Source organism: Salvia miltiorrhiza, chromosome 7 (assembly GCF_028751815.1).
Source record: "Salvia miltiorrhiza cultivar Shanhuang (shh) chromosome 7, IMPLAD_Smil_shh, whole genome shotgun sequence".
Lineage (NCBI taxonomy): Eukaryota > Viridiplantae > Streptophyta > Magnoliopsida > Lamiales > Lamiaceae > Salvia > Salvia miltiorrhiza.
Genome location: NC_080393.1, coordinates 14103784 through 14127588, shown reverse-complemented (window position 1 = coordinate 14127588; position 23805 = coordinate 14103784). Strand labels below are relative to the sequence as shown.

Sequence of the window (23805 nt, the reverse complement as noted above, 5' to 3'; positions counted from 1 at the left end):
CCATTGAGCTAAGTCACATTGACAAATTTGTAAAATATTTAAATAGTCAAATACGAATTATTACAATAACTTAACTTTTTGTTCTAATAAAAAGTCGAAACTTTAAAATAAATATTAACAATAATTAATATTCCCTACGCCCACGAAATAGAGTCTCGTTTAAGGATGTACACAGATTTTAATAAAGTTGTTAAAGTTGTTGTAAGTAGAATAAATGTACAATTTGTATAGGTAATGTTAGTACAAAAAAGTAGAACAAAAGTACATTATTAGTTTAAAAACAGAATAAAAGTATAATTTATAATTAAGTAAAGGAGAAAAAGTATGTTGTGATGGTTCAAAAAGTTGAATGAGACTATTTTTTTCGTGGACACAAAAAAAGGAATAAGTAGAACTCTTTTTCGTGGACGAATGTAGTAAAATAATAAAAGTTTGATAATTGAATTTCAAGTATAAAATTAGAAATTATACAATTTAACTTTAATATTATGTATATCTAAAATAATAACAGTTTTAAAAAAAATATATCTAAACTAATATTCTAAATAATCAAACCAAACATGTAGATGATATTTTAACTTCTCAAATATTCTGTCAATCTTTTTTCATATAATATTTCCTGACTATATATTATAAAAAAAATTACAATGAACATATAAATATCAATAAAAAATATTTATAAAGTTGTAATATTATCACTTTATATAAACTAATGAAGATGAAATTAAGGGTCTCCTTTTATAAGGAAAGTCTAAGATACACGAAGTACATTTAAGGCTAAAATATTGACATAATTCAAACCATAATATATCACGAGATCGTTTTCTCCATTTATTGATTCATTTTCAGCTTGATTTACTCCTTGCCCATGTTTTCCCCAACAACTTTATAAAGAGATCTAATAATACAGCTCGCACGATGCAAGAGTTGAGTTATCTACACAATTGTAAATATATATAACCTTTGATACGAGTATATCACTATGAGAAGAAAATAAGTAAATGGCTACATTGCAAATAAAATCAATTATTGTATATATTCAAAAGCAGTAGTGAGAGATAGAGGCATCAAAATTAATTTGAGAAGCCTAGTGTTTGATCTTGGGCTTCTTGACTATCATCACTGAGCAGTGAGCATGGTGAGCGCAGTAGTCACTTACACTGCCCAAAACAGCTCTGCAAAAACAACGCTTCTCATTTTACCGTCTTTACTTATATCAATAGATTAATTAAATAAATAACTATTTTATCTTTTGTTTAATTATAATTTTGCACATAATCTAAAAACTTTCACGTTCAAATATAGAAACTTTCAATTGTTTTATTTTTCAACAAATTAACGTGATGACGAGGAGGAGGAAGGCGTTTACCTCTTTATAGCTCCATAACCATGACTACCGACGACTAGGACAGAGGCATGGTGGTTTTCGACGGCATCGCACAGGGCGTTCCTAGCATCGCCCTCCGCAACCTCATATATCACATCATTCACCTACGTACATACAAACATGATCATTTTAATTACATCTAAACAGAATTGCCACATGTGGATGTGGGAAAATAAAATCCTACCCAATTCGGCCTATCGAGATTCATAATCATTTTCTCCACTTGCAAACTCCTACCATTTTAATTTAACGATTTTTCATAAACAAAATTCGTTAGGGCGTGCCAATTATCTCACACTTCCCCATTAATTACTTATACTCTCTCCTTCCCGTTAAAAGCGGTCACGTTCTTTCGGGCACGGAGATTAAGAAATAGATTGTTATGTTTTGATTAAGTGTGGTCCACCAAAATTAAAGAATTAATTAAGAAATCAGATCCCACGTTCTGTTTTGGCCGCCGATGGCGCCCCCCTCGCCCCTCAATCAAATCACAAACCAGATCCCACCACCGGGCATCTCAAATCTAGCAAAAATCTTCAAGAAATCTCAAATCACAAACCAGATCCCACAGAGACCCAACGGAATTCGTCGCCGTCGCCGGCGCCCCCTTCTCAAATCGCAAACCAGATCCCACCACCGGGCATCTCACAAACATGCAAAAATCTTCAGGAAATCTCAAATCGCAAACCAGATCCCACAGAGACCAGGCGGAATTCGTGATTCAGCATAAAATGAAAAACTATTATCATTATTATTATTATTATTATTATTATTATTATTATATTGCTATTCCATTAATTACAACAAAATAATATCAGTCATTCACTCAAACTTTCGAGATCATATTTTGCACAAAATACCCTCAAAGTAGCCTTAATTCGGCATATGCGAATAACCAATCTTACGAAACCAAACCTTGAGCATGCCTGAAATAAGACTATCCATATAATTAATCACAAAATAATTATATAGTTCAAATACTCCCTCAATTCCATTAGGCTTGTTCTATTTCTTTTGGATATGTCTATTAAGAAGAATATAACTAGTGTAGTGAAAGTGAGTAGAAATGTGAGACCATATTATTTGTAATGTAAAATCATTACCAAATATAGAACCATGACAAGATCAATGGGACAACCCAAAAAGAAAAAAAAACCAAGATCAATGGGACAGAGAGAGCATAATTTATCACATAATAGAATTTTAGCCCATAAGACTATCCATATAATACATAAATTAAAATAATAATTAAAGTATTAAGCAAGGAGAAAAATTTATAAAGAGCGAACTTCTATAGCAAATCTTCGCACCACTTTTACAATGGTTTATTACAAGGAAATAAGCAACGGGAAAGAAGGGATGTCCATTCCCTCCGACACTACACCTATTTATAGCACCAATTTGGTTCAATTATACCACAAGAGTCAAAAAGAAAATTATGTACGTTCTTTAGAACAAATAAAATTCAAAAAACATCATTGTACTTATCTTGATTTGCTATCAACTAATAATACTCATTTTTAAAATTTGTGTAAGCATTTTACTTATTGGATTTTCAAAAGGCAATGATGTTGCCTTTATTCAACATTATTCTCAAACTGATATTCTTCTGCTATGTTTTCCTGTATCATTCCTTCATTTGGTGTATCGCATCCTTTGGTTTGAAGAAGATGAACATTCTCCTCTTCTGAGATTTTCCAATACTATATTGCTACTTTTGATAAAATTCTTTTATATGAGAACAACAAAAGAAAGCATTCTTAGTTTATAAAATTTTGTTCTGAAGTTTATAAACATGATATTCTAATATGATTTATCAAATGGTGTCAATATGTTGGTACTTTTATAAATATTTTACCAAGAGTTTAAAAGAAATTTTGAAAAATGGGTGAAGATTTCACCAAATATTTTAAAAAATGAAGAAAAAGATTTTTACATAGAAAGAATATCTTCTTTATATTTTTTTACTGAATTCTCAATTCCATGGTATATGTAAATGGACACCTAATTTTGGTTATACTGAATAAAAGGTCCCCTATATCAAAAGAATCTTTCATTCAAAATTTTGGGATAAAATGATAAGAGAAAATCCAGAAACAAAAAGGCCATAGCTTAGACACCATGTGCAAAATGAAAGAAAAAAAATCACAATATGAGAAACCAGTTCAATTAAGATTAGGGACATAATAATTTGAGTACATCTCAAGAAGGCTGAAAATGCAATCAGGGACTATCAAAAGAAAAAAAAAATAGACTTATGTTGAAGTAATGAAGAAGCATTTATTGTCAAGGTTTGAAGGTTTGAAGTTCATGAGACAATATCTCAAAAATTTGAAAAATCAAATACTTCCATGGCTACTACTAGTCAAAATAATTTTCAAAAAGTTTAGGATCCTAATGAATCATGTTTTCGGAGCAATCAAAGACATCTTCATTGAAAATTTCAAAGAAGATAATGTTTCTGTTTTTCAAACCAAAAGTTGCGATACACCAAATGAAGGAATGATGAAGGAAAAAATAGCCGGAGAGTATCACTTTGGGAATAATATTGAATAAAGGCAACATCATTGCCTTTTAAAAATCCAATAAGCAAAATGCTTACACAAATTTTAAAGGGATTATAGCCAAAAAATACACGAACTTTGATAAAAGTTGCAATTTTCACCTGAACTTTCAAATTGGCCAAAATATACCTGAACTTATATTTTTTGTTGTAAATTTCACCTGAACTTGCAATGATTGAACTCCGTCGAGGTGAAATTTACAACAAAAAATATAAGTTCAGGTATATTTTGGCTAATTTGAAAGTTCAGGTGAAAATTGCAACTTTTATCAAAGTTCGTGTATTTTTTTGCTATAATCTCAATTTTAAATAATGAGTATTATTAGCTCATAGTAAATCAAGATAAACATAGTGATGTTTTTTGAATTTTGTTTTGTTTTAAAGAATGTACATAATTTTCTTTTTGACTATTGTTGTATAATTAAACCAATTTGGTGCTATAAATAAGTGTAGGGTTGTAGGGAATGGACATCCCTTCTTTCTCGTTGCTATCTTTCTTCTTTCTTTCCTTTTGTTATAAACCTTTGTAAAAGTGGTGCGAAGATTTATTATAGAAATTTGCTCTTTGTAAATTTTTCTCTTTACTTAATACTTTAATTATTATTTTAATATATGTGTTATGTGGATAGTCGAATAGGCTAAAATCCTATTATATAATAAATTATATTTAAATTATATAATTATTCTAATCATGGAATATGGTAGAATAGAGGTTGGATCAAAATAATTTCATGCATGCTCACGGTTTCGTAAGATTGGTTATATGCACTGTTCACCCATTTTATGCCGAATTAAGGCTATTTTGAGGGTATTTTGTGCAAAATATGATATGAAAATTTTGAGTTGATGACTAATAGTATTATTTTATTGTAATCAAGGGAATTTCTTTATTATTCCTCCAATTATTTTACCTTATTAAATTATTGTGGTATCTTATCACTATTTTCCTTTTGTAATAAACATTTTTTACTATATTTCCTTATTATTATTATTATTATTATTATTATTATTATGAAGGATATCTTAGTTCAATTTTAGAAATATGATACTCCATGTGGTACATATCTTAATAATGTATATTATTGTGTTACTAGATATGAATATTAATTATAATTTCATTATTATATCTATTAATTAATTATATTTAATTAATAAATAGAAATTTAGAATACTAACAATCTTTTTTGATAATTTCAAACACAAAATAAGAAATCAGTCTATGAAATCATTTTTTACAAATAACATTCACACTTAAAATAACTTTCCTAACTACCTAACGTTATTGATGAGTTTTGCTCGATATCTATTTAAGTGAATGTGGGTTGGTTTTGACCCCATCGAAAAAGAGAGCGCTTTTGAAATAATTATTTTAAAGAATGAAACACAATATTTGGCCACTAATTGAAAAAACACAAAATTTAGCTATTTATCACGTGTGAAGACTATTTTTCACGTGTGAAGACTATTTTGTCCTTAATTAGAGCGGACCAAATTTAGGTCGAATTCGGGTTTTCGCACATGTTAGGCACATATGGGACTATCAGTGTCATATGTCTCAACCGGAAAAAAAATCTAAGTATATGGTACTAATGACACTAATATGGTCATAAGTACCATTCATGCAACACTACATAAGAGAGTATATGACACTAATATGGTCATAAGTACCATTTGTGCAGCACACTAAATAGAGAATCTAAACCCTAAATGAGAATCTATACCCTAGCTAAATGATAATCTAAATCCTAAATAGATAATCTAAACCCGATGGGGAAGTATTCAAAATGATCGTATATGACATTAATGACACTAATATGACCATAAGTATCATTCGTATGACACTAATAACACTGATATGGCCATAAGTATCATTCGTGCAACACTGAGTGTATGACACTAATGACACTAATAACACTGATATGGCCATAAGTATCATTCGTGCAACACTGTCATGTGTGCATAATTTGCACGGAAACTCGAATCCGACCCGAATCTAATCAACCCTAATTAGAGGCAAAACGGTTCTAAAACGTAAAATATTGTCAAATTTTGTGTCTTTTCAATTAGTGGCCAAATATTGTGTTTCCTCCTTCAAAATGGTCATGTGAATATATTGTTTCGTACAAAAATATCACCTCCCGTATTAATAAAATATTATTCTTGTCTCATTTAAAATGTTGTACTTTTCAATTTGAAAAGGCTTATTTTATTTTGAAACATCCAAACGCATAACAACACTCTCAATATAACTTATAAATTATGTAACATTTTATAAAAAAGTTATTCTGTTATTTATATTTCTCTTACTTAATTTGAGATAAATATCCCAAAAAAAATATTTTATATAGTTTTAATTTTATTATAAAAAATCACTTTATATCCAAATCGCATGTAGTTTAATACCCATACTAAAAAAAGAAAAAAGAAAACATTTTATGTGAGACGGAGTATTAATTTACCGATAAATTTCAGCAATATCAAACTGCAAAAATGCAAAGCTAACCGATTTTGCAGCACAAATTTCCTTGGCCTTCTCAATAACCCTAGCAGCAATCTTCTTCAAATCCATATCCACATACGGCAGCACATCAGCAGCACCTACTAAATTAATATTATCAACAGAAAATCAAAAATCATGAAAAAAAAAAAAAAAAACACTTTGCCATTAAACATCCTAATATCATTGGGTAACCGGAAAAGGGCGGCCGTACCGGGGCCCGCGAGGCCGACAGTGGCGAGAGCCGACGGCTTGGCGTGGACGACGACGATCTTGAACGGAGAATTCTCCGGCGAAGCGGAGAAGAAGTGTTGCAGAGTCCACTCCAAAGCGTAGAAGCTGTGATCGCTGTCATCTATCCCCACCACCATTACAGATTTCTCCATGGGTTAATTTTTTTATTGAAGCTAAATTTATAGCTAAGAAATTGAGTTTGGATTAAGTGGAGAGGCTTTTGGTAAGTGGATTCTTAAATAGAAATATGAGTCGTGGAAGCTAGGTGCGTAAAACCGGTACTCCAATCAGCTGCTTGTTTTGCTTCGAGATTACCCGAAGCTTCTAGTTTCGTGCGCACTCATTTGATACGGGTAGGACCAGATTCTCTGTTCTAAATTTTAATCATCCAATTCAATTTTTTAATATTCAATTATTTTATCTTTTTTACACGTAATCAACTTTCATTCTAATCCAATCACGTACTCCCTCTATATCTATATATATATATATATATATATATAGGGGAGGGTTAGAATAAAAACACTCTTAAGTGTATAAAATATAAATGATTTTCAGCTCTTAGATCATCAAGATCTACGGTTGATTCATAACCTTGTTGGATGAAATCATGGTCCTGAATTCGAATCACAAAGGTAGCAAAAAATTATTTTTCACAATTCGTAACCATGTTTGATGAATTCGTAACTCTATTGGATAAAATTCGTACATTAAAAAACGTTTATATTTATATTTTAAAAAGTGTTTTTACCGTAGCCCTCCCCTATATATATATATATATATAGAGAGAGAGAGAAGGGTTCAACAGAGAAGCTAAATATTGTGGAGAATAGAGAATTCGTAAAATAAAAATGAACAGATCTATAATTTTAATGAACAGATCAATGTACCGCATGAACAACAATTTGCCCCGGGTTCGAATCCTGCTGGTGGCGAGTTTTTCTATATTTTTACTAAATACGTCTGTTCATTAGTTATGTTGATATGTTCGTAAAATATATAGATTTGTTCATGATGAATAAAAAGATAATTCTTTGTTGAACTCAACCCTATATATATATATATATATATATATACACATATATATATATATATATATATATATATATTAAATAAAAAAATTAAAAGATCACGCCACAGGGGACTCGAACCCAAGACCTTTGACCTAAGACATTAACCTCTTACCGCTTGACAAACACACAACACACAACTTCCTCCATATCTAGTAAAAAAGTGAATGAATCAGCTTATAAATTGTTTAAAAATTTATAATTTCTTTCAAATTATTTGACTAAATAAGCTCATAAAAAAAATTATAGGTTGTAAAAATAAGTCCTAAAAACTTATGGCATTTCCAAAAAATTAGTTCATCTATTTCAGCATATTTTCACATGAGAAATTTTGAGACAAGCAAAATGAATCATGGAAATCAATTTATAGCCACTTTTTCAAAAATCTTAAATTCTGGCCATATTTTTCAAATTCGGACGTTTTTACCCTTAACGAGGTGGACCAGGTAGGATCGCGGGTCGCGTGTCGGGCCGGGTTAGGCACTTATGGCACTATTAGTGCCATAAGTGCTAACGAAAATTCAAAATAAAACAAAGTAAAATGGTCTTTTTTTGGCACTTGTGGCTAGGGCTGTAAATTCGGGTTGTGGGTATCGGGTATACCCTCACCCGTCCCGATACCCGCAAATTTGAAGAGGAGGGTCGGGTGAGGGTATCAAATTCTCAAAAATCGCGGGTAAAGGGTACCCGCGGGTACCCGCAATAAATATTTAAAAAATAAAATTAAATAATTTTATTTAATAATATTAGGAATTAAACCAATTAACCAAAATTAAATATTATGAATTAAACCAATTTTATTAGGAATTAAACCAATAAATATTAGGAATTAAACCAATAATATTATGAATTAAACCAATAAATATTAGGAATTAAACCAATAAATATTAGGAATTAAACCAATAATATTAGGAATTTTATTTAATAATATTAGGAATTAAACCAATAAATATTAGGAATTAAACCAATTTTATTTAATAATATTAGGAATTAAACCAATTAACCAAAATTTAAAAATAAAATAATTTTATTTAATAATATTAGGAATTTTATTCGTCACAGGTTTTATGGATAATCGATGAAATAGAAATGATATTTTCAATTTTTTTGTGAAATGCGGGACAAAATACTCTCTCGCGGGACGAAAAATCCTCAAGCGGGACGAAAAACCTGCAAAATTACAATTTAAAAAAAAAATTGCGGGACTGTGAGGGTACCCTCATACCCGCAGCGGGTATCCGCTGCGGGTATTCGGGTACCCGCATCGGGGAAGAAGGTCGGGTGAGGGTGCGGTTTTCGGCAGTTTTCGTCCCGCGGGTACCCGATTTTACACCCCTACTTGTGGCACTAAGTGCTAACAGAAATTCAAAATAAAATTAAGTAAAATGGTCATTTGGGCACTTATGGCACTAATAGTGCCATATAATGCCATACGTGCAGCACAAATACAGAAACAACAACATCATTTAAACCCTAAATGGATAATCTAAATCATAAATGGAACATCTAAACCCTAAATGGATAATCTAAACCATAAATGGAACATTTAAACCCCAAATGGATAATCTAAACCCTAAATGGAATATCTAAACCCTATGGGGAAGTGTTTAAAATGGTCTTTTTGGCACTTATGACACTAATAGTGCCATAAGTGTCATACGTGCAGCACAAATACAAATCACATCAGATCTGCCAATGGCTGAAATCGAAGGAAGTGATGGCTACTGTTGCAGCGTAGATCAGATCTGCCGATGGAGAAGGCGGCGCAACGATGATCTGAAGTCGAAGGAGGCAGTGTAACGTTCGTCGCGATGACGATCTGGAGCCCGAATCCTCCGCCGCCGCGTTTTGACAGAGGACGAAGGGTAGGAAGAGGGAAATGGCCACCACCTGACCAGTGCCTCCTCCACGCCGCCGATTTCAGAGGACCAGATCTCCTCCACCGCCGCCGCCTCATCCTCCGCTCCGACGACTTTTGCCCAAGCCGCGAGATCTACGTGCTCGGCGCCGCTGCTACGCAGCCACTGGAAAAAGAAAGAGCTACGGTGACTTCTGCTCGGCGCCACTGCTGCGCAGCCGCTGGAGAGGGAGAGAGAGGGAGATGAGAAAGAGATAGGAGAGAGAGAGAGAGGGAGATGAGAAAGAGAGATGAGAGAGAGAGGGGGAGATGAGAAAGAGAGAGAAGAGAGAGATAGAGAAGGGTAGAATAGTCATGACATACAAAAAATGGCCAAAATTTATCTTTTTTCAAATGGTGGACAAAATTTGATGTTGTATGTTGAATAGGGCCATTCGGCACTATTGTTTATTTTCTTATTATCTTATAAGCAACATTCATTTTAAAATAAGGTTAATTGCATATAAATTACTGATCTTTCAACAAATTCTCATTTTGCATACGAACTTTAAATTTTTTATTAAAATTACTCAACTATTAATTTCTTCTCATTTTGCATATTTTTCCATTTACCGGCCAAACTTTGAGCCTAAAATGACGTCGTTTTCATCCAACTATACATTACAATGTCAGTTCTATTTTTCAACACGGTCATATTTATGGTACGCAAGCATATTCATACCAAGCGAGTATATTTTTGTCATGTCATGATGATGAAAAATGGACAAATATGCAAAATGAGAAGAAATTAATAGTTGAGTAATTTTAATAAAGATTTTAAAGTTCATATGCAAAATGAGAATTTGTTGAAATTTCAATAATATATATATATATATATATATATATATATATATATAGGGGTGGGCTACCGTGAGAGCACATCTTAAAATAAGAAATAAGAGCAAATTTTTAATGTATGAATTTTATGTAGAACACGTATGAATTCGTTGTACAAAGGTATGAATTGTGAAAAATAATTTTTTGCTACCTTTGGGATTCGAACTCAGGACCATAAATCCATCCAATAGGATTACGAATCAACCGTAGATCTTGATAATCTAAGGGCTGAAAATGATTCTTATTTTATATCTTAAAAAATGCTCTTATTTTAGCCCTTCCCTATATATATATAGAGAAACAATGTAGTCAAGTGGCCATAATGAAGATTGAAAATCAATTTTTGGCCCCTAATCTTAAAACATCAAAATATGGTCATTAATTAGGTGGTATGCCTAATTTACCCTTTTTACTCGGCCGCTGGGGTGATTGCGCGGCCGCTGGAAGCTTATGGGTGAGTTGCACACTCGCGTGCCATAAGTGCCATACGCATCATTTTATTACTTAGTTTTATTTTGGATTTCCGTTGGCACTTATGGCACTATTAGTGCCATAAGTGCCAAAATGACCATTTTAAACACTTCCCCGTGAGGTTTAGATGTTCTATTTAGGATTTAGATGTTCGATTTAGGATTTAGACGATCCATTTATGATTTCTTGATTCTATTGCTGTTGTTTCTGTTGCACGTATGGCACTTATGGCACTAATAGTGCCATAAGTGCCAAAATGATAATTTTACTTGATTTTATTTTGGATTCCCGTTGGCAATTATGACACTATTAGTGCCATAAGTGCCAACAGAAATCCAAAATAAAATCAAAGTAAAATCTTGGCAGTGCCATAAGTGTCTAACCCGATCCGGCACGCGACCCGCGTGCCTGATCCTATCCGGTCTGCCTCATTAAGGGTAAAAACATCCAAATCAATGAAAATAGCAAAATTTTACTTTGGTTTTACGAGCTCATGATTGAGAATGAAACAGTTTATCCAAAACGCGCCAGATTTCGCTCGAAGTAGTGCATCTCACTACATGATCGAGCATTGATTCACTTATGGAGGATAGCATCCAGCTCATTAAAAACTGATCTCTGCGCATCTATTGAAGATAAGCTGGATTTGGTATTGGATTTTCAGTTTGAGACGGGAGATATGGAGGTGGAGGTGCAGCCATTGTGGAGAAGAACTCTTCAAAATCGTGCGCGCGCACGGTAGTAAGAACTTGCATCCGCCAGTAAGAGTAATTGTTGTGATCCAATCTGAGGATCATAGGGTGTAGATTCGGAAGAAAATTTGCAGAATTCGCGGAAGCAATTGACATGATAACCAGGATCAATTTTAGAAATCAATCGAACAAAAAGAAGAAGAAGGAGAAATCAGTGAGTAGATCACGAAAATCGCAGATCTAGCTTCAATTGGAAACTGATACCATGTTAAGAGACAAACTAAGCTATGAAAAGCTTGAGAATTGATTGAGAGAGAAAAGTGATTTTCTATATTGATTTCAACTGTGGAATAAAATTACAAAGAAAGCTTATATAGCTCGCCTACAGCTATGTATACAAAAGTCTGTTGTAGCTAATCTAACTAACTACTTAACTAACTCTAAGCTTAACTGCGCCTAACAGAATCTGTTTTGCTCTGTTAAGAGCTTAAGCTTAGTTAAGCTTAAATAAGCTAATTATAGGTGGCACACCAAAGCAAATCCACAATGGAGCTTTTAAACAAAAAATGGTGGAGTAAATTATGCAGTAATCATTTTCTTTCATACCCAAATCAAAGCAAAGAGACATAATAACGACATCATCAGGCAATGAGAGTTTGTTACATAGTTTGGGTCGATGTGATCAAGTTCATTTTATGTGGTTAAAAGTGTCATTTGTAGTGCAATATTTATAAGTATTATTTTTCGTTCATTTGAATGTACCATCTACATGCATTTTATGTAGCTAAAAATGTCATTTGTATTGCATTATTTATAAGTATTATTTTTCGTTCATTTGAATGTACCATCTACATGCATTTTATGTCGTTAAAAGTATCATTTGTAGTTCATTTGAATGTACCATCTACATGCATTTCAAGTATTATTTTTTATTATTAAAAGTGTTATTTATAAAAAAGAAATATTATGAAGATATTAAAAATGTTTATTATCAAAAGTATCATTTGATTTTATAAAAAATATTATTTCTGAAGTATCATTTATACATATTAAAACTCATATTTTATGTTATTAAAAGTGTCATTTGTAATGTATTATTTGCAAATTATCATTTATCGGTTCATTCAAAAGTATAATTTTCATGGATAAGTACTGTTTTCTTTTATAAAAAGTATCATTTGATTTATATATAAAAAAATTCATCTACGAAGTATCATTTACACACATTAAAAGTATACTTTTTTATTATCAGAAGTGTCATTTGTAATGTAACATTTGCGAAGTATCATTTATTGTTTCATTCGAAAGTATCATTTATCATGAACGAAGCATAGTATCATTTACTAACATAAATAGTGTCATTTACATATAGTAATTATATCATTTACATATAAGAATAGTATCATTTATATATGTAAATAATGTTATTTATATATTTTGAAAATATCATTTATTTATATGAAAAAGTATCATTTACGAAATCAACAAGTGTCATTTTTTACATGAAAATAATGTTATTTATATACATTGAAAGTGCCATTTATATACATAGTGTCAACTTTATCTAAAGTGTAATGATAATTGTAGTTATAAAACGTCATAATAAATAAATAAATCCTTTTATACACAAACATAAATAAAAAGTCATATTTGAAATTATATTTTTAATATATATAATTAATTATTCATCTATAGAGTTATATCAAAATTAATACAAAAAAATTATTTAGAAAAAGAATTGTTTAATGAACCGATATATTTTTCTTCACCTATGTTACAGTCTACACTATTTTTTAATTTAAAAAATACGTAAAAACACAAAATATGGTATCTGAGTATCTACTTATTTTCTCTTTAAAAACACAAAAATAAAAATAAATACACATAAAAAAATTAATATAGTAGAAAAAAAAGTAAACACGTCATTTAGGAGAGAGGATTTAAAAAAAAAAGCATTACAGAGAGTAGAGAGGAAATATAAAAAAAATTGTTTTACAATTTTAAATTACCATAACTTATTTATTTTATTCTTAAATTTAAAAAGTTCTAATAATTTATATGAAACCGTAGCAAAAAAAGTTACAATTATGTTTATGAAATTTTAATTATAACATAATCTTAATTAAACATGTTATGTATAAAAAATAAGAAGATAAAACCGAAAAAACAAAAGAAAACAAAAAATATATATATGTCTAAATGAAAAAAAAATAAGTAAAGGATACAACGAAAACAAAATAGAACAAGTCAAACAAAAATAGACCATTTAAGAAAAGGAAGTAAAATAAGAGAGATGAGAGAGAAAATAATTTAGTTTGAAACATTAAATTTTAATATCTTTGTTATCTTAAATCTATTTTATACCTATTATATATCAAATCAAACCTAATCTCATGATCTTTAATTTGATATGCATATTAAATATTTTATCGTTACTCAAATTACACGATTTAAAAAAAAAAGGAAAAGTAAAAAATAATAAAAGAAAAAAAGAAAAAGAATTTTATTTTGAAAGAAAAAACTGCTCTTTGATCGAAAAATGTTGTAGAAATGAGTTAGTTTAGAAAGTAATTATAATTTTAAATTATAGCAGAAAAAATAACCTTTAAAACTTTACATATATATACTTAACTTTTATTAAAATTCGTATCGCCCATTGAAGCAGTGACAAACCAAAATACCCTACAAGCATTAGCTCTGCCTGAAAAGGAGGTGATATTTTAGTGATGGAGGAAGGAGTAACTAAAAAACTATAGAAAGTAAAATGAGAGACGAATAAAATCGCCTAATTAAATTAGTCCAAGTAATTACCTATGTAAGAGCCCAACTTGCTGAAGTGTGGGCTGGGCTCACTTTATTTCATATCACTATGTCATCAGATGTTTTGGGCAATAGTTAGTGTTAGGATATTTATATTTACTGTTTCTTTTTTATGTTATTATTAATTATTAATATCAATAAATAGTAAGATCCACGTGTGAGGGTTTACTCGCTTCCAAAATATATTCGCTTCGAGGGTTTAAAAGGAGCAGTTGAGAGCAGCTACTTTGCTACGCTCTTTACTTTCTCTCTCCATTTCTTCGTCTTCTAGGGTTTCTACTACCTCTCTCTGTCCCTGCAAATCAGATTCGAATATGAGGTCTGAATTGTTCTTCGTCAAACGTTAACTACTTTTTTTGTTATCGTCGTGATGCTGATCTTTATAGTCGAATTGTGTAGCTTTTCGGTTTACTTCGCATTTACATTTTTTTTTTTGTGTGTTTTGTGATATTTGTTTGAGCTTTCGAGGGCATGGTTGTTTGGATTTATTTAGCCCGTGTTTATTTGTTTATGTGCGTGTTTAAAGACGTGAAAATTTAATTTATTATTGCCCGATTTATGAACGCAAAGAGGCGATAAGGTCTATATCGGTTTAAATTGTACCTTTTAGTTTTCGTGATAATTTTACGTGGTCAATTATTGTTTCTAGCATGGTTTGCTATTTCTTTTATTTTGTTTGGGTTTTTTAGGGGTACGACTAACTTGTTGATATATGTAGGTTAGCTAACAAATACTAATTTTCTTTTAATTAGTGGGGTTTTGATCGTTGTGCTTCTGATTTGTTTTAACATTTTTCTTTATATCGGATTTTGTACTAACTTTGAGCTGTATACGAGTGTTATTTGTGATTCTGCAGGTTTCTGTTTTTTCTCTGCCCGAGTAAATGGTATATGTGCTTCTAGGAAATTGAGGGAATTAGTAGAAAATATGTCAATGAGTGTTGATTTTCAGAATTGAGTTACATGTCGGTGTAGAGCAGCCTGCTGCATTTGGTGAAAACTACACGCAGCATAGAACTTTGCCATACTAATTAATGAAATGATATCAGTGTTTGCATTTTTTAGCTGGTTTGATCAACTTTACATGTCTAATATGATACTATTCTTGTGCGCGAGATTGAGCCACTAGCTAAAACATCTTCTACATTTGTATAGCCGACACCCTGAAGTAAAATGGGCCGAAAGGGAGGACAAGATCTATCTCACAGTGCTCCTGGCAGATGCGAAAGACCCTAAGGTCAATGTTGACCCCGATGGTACATTTACATTTTCTGCTGCTGCTGGGACTGACAGTAACATTTATGAACTCAAGTTGGAGCTACTTGATAAAATTAATGCCGAGGTAAGACGCTAGCAGTCTCTTTTGTTTTCATTATAAACAGAACTAATGGTAAGAGCTCTGTAGGTTAGTCCCTACAATTACATTGATTTTCATTGTTCTGAAATGAATCAAATGTGATATGCGTCAAAAGCATTTCATGATTAGCCATTTTTAAATATACTGGAGCCTTACTTTTACCTGACTGAGAAATAGTCGCTGAAGATTCTCATTCTGTAGGAAAGCAAGATAAACATAGGCGTGCGCAACATATTCTGTGTATTGGAGAAAGCTGAGAAGAAATGGTGGACAAAGTTGTTGCGTGGAAATGAGAAGACACCTCACTATGTGAAAGTAGATTGGGATAAATGGGTAGATGAAGATGATGATGCTGGTATATTTTATAATTTATTTGGCCATGAATGTCTGGAGTTTTATTTGCTCTACTAAATGTAATTAATCTTTCTGTATCTTGCCATTCTATCAGGTGCACCTTCAGACTTAGATTTAGGTGGTATGGATTTCTCGGTAAGTTTATTCTTGTTTCTTGTATAATGATATTTGTTTTCTGTATTACTGCCTCTTTTAATGGTTTTCCACATGAACATCTCTTACAGAAATTTGGTGATATGGGTGGCATGGGAGGAATGGGTGGCATGGGCGGCATGGGCGGCATGGGTGGCATGGGTGGAATGGGTGGCATGGATATGAGTGCCTTGGCTGGCATGGGCGGCATGGGTGGAATGGGCGGCATGGATATGAGTGCCTTGGCTGGAATGGGTGGCATCGAAGATGATGCTATGGGGGATGACTTTGAGGACAGTGATGATGAAGGTATTTGTTCTTTAGTTTTTGGTTTGTCTACCAAGTTTGTTTGCTTAAAGAATATGTTAATCGTTTAGCTCTGCCATTGGGATTGAGTTTAGTACTGTTTTGGGAATGATTTTCTTAATTGGTATTTTCTTGGGCTACTGATGCTTTTGGATTTTGGTTTTGTTTTTCCTTTCTGCATATAATCTCTTATTAGTTATTGCATTTCTGTGTTGATTTTCTCTATTGGGTATAGAGACATCAAAGCATGTAGGCACGTCTTATTTATTGAAGTTTAATTTAATTATTGCATCTTGCGGTGATGACCAGTAGTGACTCACAACATTGATGTTCCTGGTTTACTGTGATGTTTGGACATCAAAGGTTAGGTAATCTTGGCTTGAATTGTTGATTTGTGGGGTGTATAAAGGATGAATCCATCGTCTTAACCTTTGATGACCAAAATCTCTTTTGATTCTAAAATTATATTATTTGTAGACAGAACAACTAACTACTGATGTGGAAGAGTGTTGCAATCATGTATTCACCTTTTGCACCATAACGTTTCTTGTCATGGTTGGGTCAGAGAAAGGAAACATTCTGGTTATAGTAGCTTTAACATATGAAATATGGTTGGTTGGCATTTTCTTCCAATAATCTTTGATGCATAGTTTGCTTGGTTGTCATCAAAATCGACCCTCTTATTTGTGTTGGAAGCTGAGCTTCCTACTGTTAGAAATGTATATAGGTTTTAGCACCACGTTGTATCCTATGTTTGCTTAGCAATTGGAACTCAATTTGGTTTCCCCATTCATAACAAGTTCCCTGAATTTTTGCAGAGGTGAAGAAACCCGAGGGGGAGGCAGTTCACAAGGCAGAAGGAGAAGCATCTAAGGACAAAGCAGAACCCTTGCCGAGCTCATGAATGAGTATTTGATACAGACTGCGCATGTTATGCGCGTGGGTTTCCCAACTTTTAACTGATTTGTTACGTAGGCGTGCTTTTTGTGAGAGAGAGATGGTTTCTTTGCCTGAATTTCTTTACTGCTGAACCATTTTTATTGTACTTTCTGGGCAGAGCAATATTTCCATCCAATCTATGTTGTATTTTTAAGCCTGGTTTAATGACTAAATACAAAATGGATGAGAAAGCCTATACGGTTTCCCCATTTTTGGATTTATTCATACGTTTTACTGGAGTTTCGCCTCTTATTTTAACCGGACCATCCATCCTACATCCTATCCTCTGTGGTAATACAAACTGCTCCTCTTTTATTTGGGTAAATATCATATTAAATTTTAAACTATATCATCTTTATCAAAAATATTTTGAAACTTTTGAAATGCTCTCTAATTTATCAAATATATCCTGCATTTCTTTTCCAGATGTGACGTGGTTCGTCGGATGCCACAGTGTAATTTAAATTCTATTTTTTTTAATCCATGTCAATTATTTTTTCTCTTTTTCTAATCCATGTCATTCTTTTATATTCTCTTTTATTCCGATCAATCGAAATGGCGAAACGCTTAATCCCAACCCTGAATAGAGTGCTGGCCGTAGTTGAGTATGGTGGGACGCAAATCAAATTAGGCGAAAAAAGAGTACCATTTGTACAGGGATGAAGATATCTCGGAGATTGCACGATTAATTAATCGGAATGTTAATTCTCTTTTATTTTGAAAATTAAAATACACGGCCGGAGCTCTTGCTGCCAACAGCAGCGGCTAACGGCGGCGCTCCTCCAATAGGGCGGTCAACCCGCCGATTTGAGGAGGCAGTAGAAGCCCCACGCGGCGTTTCAGGGGGCGGCAACCTCGACTCCGGGCGAAGCAGCAGCAGCTCCGGGCGTGGTAGCGCGGCGCGATAGTGATCGAGAGCGAGAGAGACGAGAGATGTGTGTGGGTGTGTTTCAGCGATGGAGAAGAAGAAGGGGCGTCGGCTCAAGCAGAGAGACGCCGGCGTGGAGGCGGACGGCGCCGGTTCGCGCCAAGCATTCGCCGGCCTCATGCGGCGGCGGCAGAACCGAGAGAAGGGAAGGAGATGAGCTTCGTACTGGGTGTGTGCGTGAGTTGGGTAAAAGAGAATAAAAGAGAACCGTGAAACAATCGTGTATTTTAATTTTCAGAATAAAAGAGAATAAAAGAATGACATGGATTAAAAAAAAAGGAGAATAAAAAAATGATATGGATTTAAAAAATAGAATTTAAATTACACTGTGGCATCCGGCGATCCACGTCACATTTCTGGTGGCCGAAAAAGAGATGCGAGATATATTTGATAAAACCCTGATACTTTGAGGGTTTAGAGAGCATTTCAAAAATTTCAGGGTATTTTTGATAAAGCGGGTATAGTTCAAGGTTTAATATGATATTTATCCCTTTTATTTTATTTTAATTTAATTAACAGTTATTGCAATTGCAATTTCAATTTGTGCATTTATTTATGAAAACTTGAAAGAGGAAGTTACATTTTCCATGCGTTTTTGTATACTTTTATTTATTCTTTATATTTTTAAATTACGTATTGAATTCGAATTATTATTGGCTATGTAAAATTTTTTGTACTTGACTAAATAAATTTTAAAACGGAGTTTGGACTGTGTGAATTCTAATTGAGTGCCATCATTAATCTATAACCTATATGGAATCTTAACCATTTCTTTTTTCAAATCTTATGTTATTTATATTATGTATTATTAATGTTAATTTTATATATTGTAATGTTCAATTGTTTTGTATAACAATTATATTTATGAACTTAAACGAGTTTAAGTAATTAAATGAATTTGGGATGGGTAATATATGCATTTTATTAGATGGTACCTGATTATTTTTTTATTTTTAATATTTTGTTAATTGGGAGTATTATTTATTTTATTTTGTATTGTTTGAGCATTTTTTAAGATGCATAAACAATTATTTTAATAAGGGTTAATTGCACCAAATATCACCAGCTTTGTCCGAATTCCATTTTCCCCATAATTTTAAAAAAATTCATTTTTTTTTTATCACAGATTGAATTAGTCGTTCATTGTTCTCACGATTTTTAGCTCCCCTCAGATCGGAGATGATGTGGCGTTGATGTGATTCGCCGGCACACGCCACACACCACTCCGACGATTGAAAAAATTGTGTTTTTTTATTACACCAAATATCACGAACTTTGTCTGAATTCCATTTTCCCCATAATTTTTTCTTTTTTTTTTCATTCTTCCCAGAATTCCTCTCTACCTTACTAAGTGTTTTTTTTATTCTTCACCCACCCACGCACCCAGAATCCTATAAATCCATTCTTCAAAGTAAAATTATAAAGGAGCTATTTTTTCATACTTAGTCGGAATGATAGTATCTCGCAGCTGATTGTGGATTACATGTTAATAGGGATTCTGGTATATATATGGGGATTGGCTTTTGCGTTCAAAGACTCGATGGTTTACGGGATTCTGCAATTCATATCAAGTATCACATTTCGCTACGTTCTTCATCGATGCGAGAGCCGAGATATCCATTGCCGAGAGTCGTTTTGACATTTGATAGACATCCAATCCCCCCGCGCGCACCGCGAACGGAGCACGAGGGGCGGACGCTTCGATCAGTTTTCCTTGGCGCATTCCGCGCCGGGGTTCGTTAGCCCGCACGACACTGCCCGAGGACGCGCGCCGGCGGGGGACCGAGTACATGACGGGGGTTGCCCCCACGCCACGCACCCGGCAATGTTAAACACGTGTTCGCGGTCTGCTTTGCAGGTTTCGACAATGATCCTTCCGCAGGTTCACCAACGAAAACCTTGTTATGACTTCTCCTTCCTCTAAATGATAATGATCATGGACTTCTCGCGACGTCGCGGGCGGCGAACCGCCCACGTCGCCTCGATCCGAACACTTCATCGGACGGGGTAGATGTTTCTCGTTTGGTTTATAAAATATCATCAAAGCCTTGATATTAGAGTTTCTAAAGTAGCTCAATCAAAAAGAATATTATCAATAGCTCAATCAAAAATTTCATCCAAGCCTTAATTAAATCTTTTGTGGTTGATGCTCGATCACTTGTATTTCCAGACCTTCCAGCAAATAAAATCCAAGCCGATTTCAGCCGATTAAAATATGAATACACATAGAAATCAAATAAAATGCAAGCAAATACACCAAACATCAATCCTGTCACGACATTTAATTTGCTTACATTTTATCAGTCGTATATATTCGATCAAATATGAATACACCAAACTACATGTAGGCAGGTCCAAATCTGTATCAAATAGTTGATACAGCTGATAAAATGTAGGTTAGTTCAAATAAAATCCAAATAAAATGCAAGCCGATTTCAGCAGCTCTTTTCACTGTAGTTTCACCGCTCTTTTCACTTATCAGTTGCGATTTCAGTCGATGGAAGAAATAGGATTGATGGGTGGCGGCTGACGAGATGGATGGCGGCGCGATGGAAGACAGGCGGCGGTAAGTGTCGACGGCCCCGACGAGACAGCGAGATGGGTGGCGGCCGGCGAGATTGGAAGGGAGGAGAAGAAGACAGCCGATGGATGGAGGAGAAAAAGATAGACTTTTTTTTTCTAATTCAAGTGATATTAGGGCTTTTTTGTGTGATTTTGTTATTTGAGTAATTTTAAATTAATATATATTCTACATCAATGTTATGTGTAAATTTAAATCAACATCAGCGCCACGTCAATTTTCCGGTCACTGGAGCTAAAAATCGTGGAAAAAATGAACGACTAATTCAATATGTGATAAAAAAAAATTAAAAATTATGGAAAAAATGAAATTCAAGCAAAATTGGTGATATTTGGTGCAATTAACCCTTTTAATAATTTATATTTATAAATTAAAAAACGTTTGAGTAATTTGCACATATTACCTTTAAAACTAATTAAGATAAATACGAATATATAAATCTTAGATTGGAAGAAATAATATGATATTCTGTTGATCATATTTGGAACGCATGCAAGTATATAAATTCTAAATAGGTTCATCGATCAATATATCTATGTGATTTTTTTTTAATTATAATTACTACTCCCTCCGTCCCGCGAAGCGTGACCCACTTTCCTTTGTGGGTTGTCTCACGAAACTTGACCTATTTCTAAAAATGACAAAAAATTTACCCTTTATTTACCTTTTCATTTTTTCACCTACCACACTTAACATATAAAATACCAATTTCTTAATTCCCGTGCCGAAAAGAAATGGGTCACGCTTCATGGGACGGAGGGAGTATTATTATGCAATGAAAAATACTCTCTATTATATCATCACTTGGACTTAAAGCGTCTTGGCTTTTTAGTATGATTCTTGTTTGTTCTTATATCAAGTACTCCCGTTGAATGAGATCAGAATATTGTTAGAGTCTATCATCAAAATTTTATTATCTGCTTTCCATTTATGAAACTGCAAAAACTCGCTTTTTGGTTCCATATTTTTTAGTTGTAGTTGCACAGTATGTTCTATTTTTAATGATGAGTTATCCATTATTGTTTTTTTGATAAATTATCCATTAAATTTTTATGTTTCTTATTTCCTTGATCAATTGCTTTTAGAATACTAAACATATCTTCATCTTTTTTCTCTCTCTCTCTTATTTGTACTTTTTTGTACAACTTCTAGATGTTGTGTTTATCTAGAACCACTGTCACTACAATCATTTAAATTGATACTAAAAGAAGACAAACCATCATAAGGTGATAAGGGATTCCAGTGTTATTCTGATCGGAATGAAGACCTTTGTGAACTACAATCAAACTCCACAAAATCATTCATAAATGGGCCACACATGCATGACCAAACTGAATAATGAATAACATATGTTAGAAATAGTAAGATAAATAAATAACTAAACAAATTGTAAACATAACTCCTTACAATATATTTTTAAAAAACTCCGACGATTATTCTTGAAATCGTTGTCAATTACTTTGTTCGTCCGCTAAAAAGTATGTTATTTTTTGGCTGAGCACGAATTTTTTTAATAAAATGGTTGGTGATTTTTATATAGTGGAGAAAAGGTCTCACTACTGTATGAAATGAATGGTTGAGAGACTAAATAAGGCGTGATTTGTTTTCATAAATAATGAGTATTTGTAAAGATAAATGATAAGGAAAAGATGTAGATCATTTTCTAAAATGAAAGTGACATACTTTTCATGGATGCCAAAAATGACAAAAGGGACATACTTTTGGCGGACGAAGGGAATATGTTATTTGAGTATGGTATGTGTACTTTGGTGGGCCGAGATCCAATAATGATATAAATGTAGTGGTGTGCAAAATTGAACCGGCCGATGAAACTTATCAAAAATGGACTGAACCGATCGATTTTCGACTAGTTTTGAAATGGTGGTCGGTTGGTTCGATAAAATTTTTTATAATATAAAATTAAAATTTTCAATCGGTTGGATTTTATGATTTTTGGCTCGATTTTGACCGAACCGACCGAATGGGTATATAAATTAGAAAACCCTATTTTCTTTTCTACTTTCCCCCCTCTCCCCCACCCCTAAAAAAAAAAACTCTCGTACAAAACCCTTATTTCATTTTTTACTTTGCTTCATTGTGCCCCCCTCCTCCTCCCCAATTTCACGTTGCACTCTACAGCCGCTCGGCCTCAGCATGCCTTACTTGCCTTACTTCAGTGCTGCTCCCCCCTCTCTTTTTCCCTAATTATCTATTGCGACACAAAAGTCGTGTAAGAAAGATGTAGAACATGCATTTAAAGTTTTTCAAAGCCGATTTGCAATTGCTCCAAATTCGGTTCATTTTTAGATAAAAAAGCATTTAGAGCTTATAATGAAATTGTGCATTATTATGCATAATATGATAATTGAGAATGAACGAGATCTTTCTACACCAATTCAAGATGTGAGAGACGTTCCAACTCCAGATCAAAATGGTGCCAATAAAACAAGTCATTTCAAGAATTTCTTGCACGCAATAGAAGCATCAAAGACAAATCAGCTCGTCTTTCACTTCGTAATGCATAGGTCGATCATTTATGGGAAATTTATTCGAATTTAGAAAACTACTTTATATTGTTATGTAGTTTATGTTTTGGCAAGTATTATGTAATGTTAGTTTTGCTATTATTATGTACTCCCTTTATCCCAACTTTTAGTATTCATTTGAGAGTGACACAGATTTTAGTAAAGTGATTGAGTGTGTTGCGGTTGGATTAAGGGGTCTCACCTTTTAGTGTTAAA

At 33.0% G+C, this 23805-nt stretch overlaps 2 protein-coding genes and 1 pseudogene across 3 annotated transcripts; 1 reads left to right on the top strand and 2 right to left on the bottom strand.

Annotated features, from left to right (window-relative positions):
- Positions 1–808: 808 nt before the first annotated feature.
- Positions 809–7072, bottom strand: LOC130995366 (universal stress protein PHOS34-like). Of its 2 annotated transcripts, none has more exons than XM_057920625.1 (4): positions 6662–7072; positions 6454–6551; positions 1370–1491; positions 809–1175 (listed from the first exon to the last, which is right to left on the bottom strand). In XM_057920625.1, the coding sequence occupies exons 1-4, from the start codon at positions 6831–6833 to the stop codon at positions 1088–1090; spliced, it is 480 nt and encodes a 159-aa protein (XP_057776608.1). In that variant the 5' UTR covers positions 6834–7072; the 3' UTR covers positions 809–1087. The 2 variants fall into 2 exon arrangements, with proteins under 2 accessions (XP_057776608.1, XP_057776609.1); XM_057920626.1 differs by having other exon boundaries at positions 6454–6548; positions 6662–7071.
- A 7467-nt stretch (positions 7073–14539) lies between these two features.
- Positions 14540–17776, top strand: LOC130995364 (uncharacterized protein Os08g0359500-like). The gene is made up of 6 exons (XM_057920623.1): positions 14540–14787; positions 15623–15809; positions 16026–16179; positions 16273–16313; positions 16403–16619; positions 17435–17776. The coding sequence occupies exons 1-6, from the start codon at positions 14783–14785 to the stop codon at positions 17518–17520; spliced, it is 690 nt and encodes a 229-aa protein (XP_057776606.1). The 5' UTR covers positions 14540–14782; the 3' UTR covers positions 17521–17776.
- Positions 17777–19976: 2200 nt separating this feature from the next.
- LOC130996461 (5.8S ribosomal RNA) lies at positions 19977–20115 on the bottom strand (annotated as a pseudogene).
- Positions 20116–23805: the final 3690 nt, after the last annotated feature.